Source organism: Acyrthosiphon pisum, chromosome A2 (genome assembly GCF_005508785.2).
Source record: "Acyrthosiphon pisum isolate AL4f chromosome A2, pea_aphid_22Mar2018_4r6ur, whole genome shotgun sequence".
Classification (NCBI taxonomy): Eukaryota; Metazoa; Arthropoda; class Insecta; order Hemiptera; family Aphididae; genus Acyrthosiphon; species Acyrthosiphon pisum.
In genome coordinates this window covers 93,878,685-93,883,367 of record NC_042495.1, presented here as the reverse complement: position 1 = coordinate 93,883,367, position 4,683 = coordinate 93,878,685, and the positions used below count along the sequence as shown (strand labels likewise).

General features: G+C 27.8%; 1 protein-coding gene across 1 annotated transcript; it reads right to left on the bottom strand.

Annotated features, from left to right (window-relative positions):
* Nucleotides 1–333: 333 nt before the first annotated feature.
* Nucleotides 334–3,657, bottom strand: LOC107884034. Its single transcript, XM_016805375.2, has 5 exons — nucleotides 2,898–3,657; nucleotides 2,552–2,755; nucleotides 2,302–2,460; nucleotides 1,801–1,968; nucleotides 334–553 (listed from the first exon to the last, which is right to left on the bottom strand). Exons 2-5 carry the CDS (start codon nucleotides 2,639–2,641, stop codon nucleotides 383–385), a joined length of 588 nt encoding a protein of 195 aa, XP_016660864.1. The 5' UTR covers nucleotides 2,642–2,755; nucleotides 2,898–3,657; the 3' UTR covers nucleotides 334–382.
* Between the last annotated feature and the right edge of the window lie 1,026 nt (nucleotides 3,658–4,683).

Sequence of the window (4,683 nt, the reverse complement as noted above, 5' to 3'; positions counted from 1 at the left end):
CTTTGATCATTTGAATTTAAGATTGAGAGCCCAAAAAAATATTTTAAAAATGTTACCTTAACCTACTGATTGCAATTTTCTCCATATTATACTCTATCCTAAGTAAAAATGACGTAAATTTCTGTTTGTGAATTTGTGTATAAAATCAATAATTGTACATAATGTACTTACTACATACAGCATTATAATACAATTATTAAATAACATAATCTTACAAAAGTAAGTATATAAATTACGTTTAATATTGTATCACAAAAAAAAGTAGTATACATATATATAATGTCAAAAAGATAAATATATAAAAACGAAAGACATATGTATTTTTCTAATGTGCGTAAACAATATTAAATAAATTAACTATAATTTTATTGTATTTTAATGTTTAATCAGTTTCCCAAGGCCGTTTTACCTCTAAAACAAAAGTTATACAGCCATAGACTATATTATTTTTTTCATAATGAACACGCATTTTGTATGTTCCGTAAAAAAATTTCTTGGGAAAATTGGAAAATAAGTGTTCATCAGTATTCAAGCCTGGTCCTCTATAAAGTCCCTGTAATCATAAGCCATATTTATTTTTCTTTGCATAACAAATCATAAATATACATTTTTTGGATAATAATAAGCGATTGGAATTAAAATGACTAATATAAACATTAAATTAAAGAAAAAATTGGTATATATTATGTACCTAAGGAATACTGCATATTTTATTTATGAAAAAATTATCAATGATTATATTAAAAACACTCAAACACAACTTTGATGGTTTTTTTTACCTTAACATTTTCAGATTTTTAATTTAATTTGTTTTTATAAGTATACGTACACTCACACTTTAACCAGTATTTTCCTGTTATTAAGCGATTTTTATTATTTAAAAATACTTTTCCATTACCTATATCAATATACAATAATAGACAAGTCTTATTTTTAATTCAAGATGTAAAGGTATTTAGTCTTAACCAAGTGAACATTTTGAAAAGAAAAATTGGAGTAAGTGTATTATAGTCAATGTAAAACCATTAGAGTTGTAAAATTGTCTATGGTTCGATTGTTATCCATCTTAGGTAATTCAATCAGAAATATGTTGGTATTTAAGTCTTAACGAGTGTAATACAATACATTATTGATTATACATATGCAGTCCTGTAAAGTATTTAAGTAAAAGTATTTGAGTAAAAATATTCAAATACTTTTTTAAGTATTGAATAACTTTTTAAATACTTTCAGCATGAAGTATTTTGAATGGTATTTTAAATACTTTTTTTTGTATTAAATACTTTTTGGTATTTAATATTTTGGGTTTTTATTTCGAATATTTTATTTTTATTCGAAATAATTGGTTGGAAAAATATTATTGTCAACTACAATAATAGAATAATAGTTTTATTTAATATTCTGTATTTCTGTGTTAGCCGAAGCCCAAAGGTTTGTGAAACCAGATTTCTAAAAAAAGTTATTGAATATTGATTAATAATATTCCCTTTAAAACTATTAGATAACTATTAGATTACCTACTACCTATGTGTTTATATTACGATAATTAGAAACTTACTTTAAAAACCAAAAGTATTTGAAAAGTATTCCAAATACTTTTTCAAAGTATTTGAGTAGTATTTGAAATACTTTACAATTAAAGTATTTGAGTAGTATCTTAAATACTCAAAAAAAAAGGAATTTGAGTATTTACTCAAGTACTTTTTAAAAGTATTCTTTACAGGACTGTACATATGTTATAAAATCAATAGAAAATATTAATGTTAATAATAATATTTTATTTATAAAACTCTTCCATACCGCGGGAATAGGACAAGTGGCGTTGTATATTCCTAAGCTATCCGTTATTTGAGTCCACGAGTCACCGAAGAACGATTTGATTGATGAGCAAGCTTTGGATTTCTTAAATATATGCGCATTCTCCTTCCAACCACCGATAGAATCTTTTACTGCCATATTGATTTCAACCTATAAAGAAACCATTTATATTATACATGTTGACCAAAATTGGATCGATTTTTGTTCACTTTATAAAATTTCAAACATATATTAACATGTTCAATAATAAATCTATACGCAAATTAATAATGATTATAACAACTAAACTCACATCGAGATAAAATGATTTAATAATAATAACACTTAAAACGCTTACCTACATAATTCTTGCGAAGTATATAAAATCTCAAATTTATAATTAGTTCAATAATAAATATAGACTATACTGTACACTATTTTAATAATTGTAACGAATAAAATTACATCAAGGGAAAATTATTTAATAATGATATCTAAACCCACATCAAGAGAGTCATCCACTGGAACGCTATTGGTAATGTTTCCTTTGATTTCTGAAGTGTTGGCCGACGTTTTGCTTAAGTAAAGATTAAATTTGATTTGGTCATTCGACTGGATTGAATCACAGCGTATAACTCCCAATACATTAACTCGGTATTCGCCCTGAAGATATAAATTATCGTATTATAATTTATAATATCAATGTGATGCTTGCTATATATTAACACAATAATATGCCTAATTAGCAACTTACAATTGGTAATTGTGGTAAAAACAGACGTTTACTTGTATCCGAATCAACAACAATTACAAAAACAATAAGAATGATTAGTAAACACTTCATGTTTGGTATACACTATTATTACCAGATATAAGTGTCAACGTAGTTCAATGTTCTACCGCAATTCAGATTAAAATAATTTTTGGAGCTAATATAGTATAGGTATACACCGTAAACCTATAACGTCAAATAACTTGTTATAATATTATAATTTAGGTATACGTGTACATATTATTATTATTTATTGACCTTGCGTTTGCTATTGTTGCAGTAGATATTATATTAAATATTTACAGTGTTATTAACAATTATGAATTACCTGATATTATTTTGAACAATGTAAAAATCAAGTTAATTATTAGGTCCATTTTTCGACAATTCCGGTACTGCATCCTGCATGTTCACCAATATCGTTTTTGAATCTGATATAAATTTCAACAAACAGTTAAATTAAATAATAGTAGGTACCTACCTACATAAATTATTATCATATATTATTAACAGTCGTATAATGCCACGTATTTTATACCATGACGGCTGCTTATCGCATGGCTCGTTGCAGATTATGTACTATGTAGGTATGTAATTTATCTCAATAAATTTCCACATCAAATATTTTAAAGTTGTTTTTTCCTCAATTATTTGAACTGCACCTGATCGATCAAATTCGCAATTCCTATATAGCTTTAGCAGTAGGTACATAATATTATAATGTCATACCTATAATAGCGCGTTGAATACCACCGTTATGTACCAAACTTACAGTCTCCTATTCGAAATCACCAATTTTTCTAAGAAACAGGATGCAAACGACGGTTGTTAATTATATAAACTTTATATAATTATGATAATATGTTATTTGATAGATTGGAAACCCACGTAAGTAAATCATAAAATATTATATTCTGAGTGGATGACTGTATTGATTTTACAATGATGTGCGTTTTTTTTTATTTTGTGTCTGCAGACAATATGTCATTACCTATTGGGACGCAGTAAAAATGCTCAAACTTTCTTCGACAGCATATTTTTTGGGAGAAAAGTGAATCTAGTTGGTACTTTGGATGGTATCTAGGTATCTATAATATACAATATGGTAATGTTATATTTATTATAACTATAATACACATATTAACATAAAAAATGTAAGGTCCCTCTGTCCAAAAATTTGATTCAATCTTTATGTAATGGTTCGAGTATATAGTATAAATCTATACAGCTTACGAAACGACTCGTCGGGTAGGTATATTATACGTTTTATATACACACGCATATATATATATTGTAATGTTGTGTGTGTGATAAAGGCGGTTTACGATGGATATTTTATTATTATAATACATATTATTATTATTATAAAATCGTATCGAACGGACGGGTGTGCGTCGGGCGAATAAACGGCAATAACAACACGACGCGAGCTGTGTATAATATCAAATAATAATAATAATACAATATAATGTACCTACGTACGGGTAATAACCCGCGGTATGCCTACATATAATAATGGTATAATAATTGTGTGGATTCGGCGCAGCCGGGTGCTGATGCCTTCGTCGTGGGGTGGGTGTGAGGTGGGTTGTGCGCCATGTCGAAGTGCTGTGATATTATATTATATTGTTGCGTTTTAGGGTATGAGAAAAACGTATGTGTAACACTCGCATTGTTACACTATGATAATGACACGCGAGAGACTCACTTTTGAAGCGTATAATGACATTATATGTGCACACGATATGAAGTTATAATACAGAGGACTTATACCATACGCCGAAAATCGGAATGACTTGACAGCAGTCATTCTCCGCCCAACAACAACAGCAGCAGCTTCATCGGCGGAGGCAAAAGGTTGGCGTGCGGTGGCAGACGTTATTTTCTTTATAAACCTATGCATCATAATGTCCATAATATATATATATATTATATATATATATATTATACGAATATACGGAGATATGTGATACAATATATTAATAATATTAATTTTCGTATACACGAAATATACAGATTCTTCGAGCATTACCACACCCGTTTTTACATTAATAATCAATTTATTCAAATTCTGATTTTTAAATATACTATAATAACTAGGTACAAGACCATAT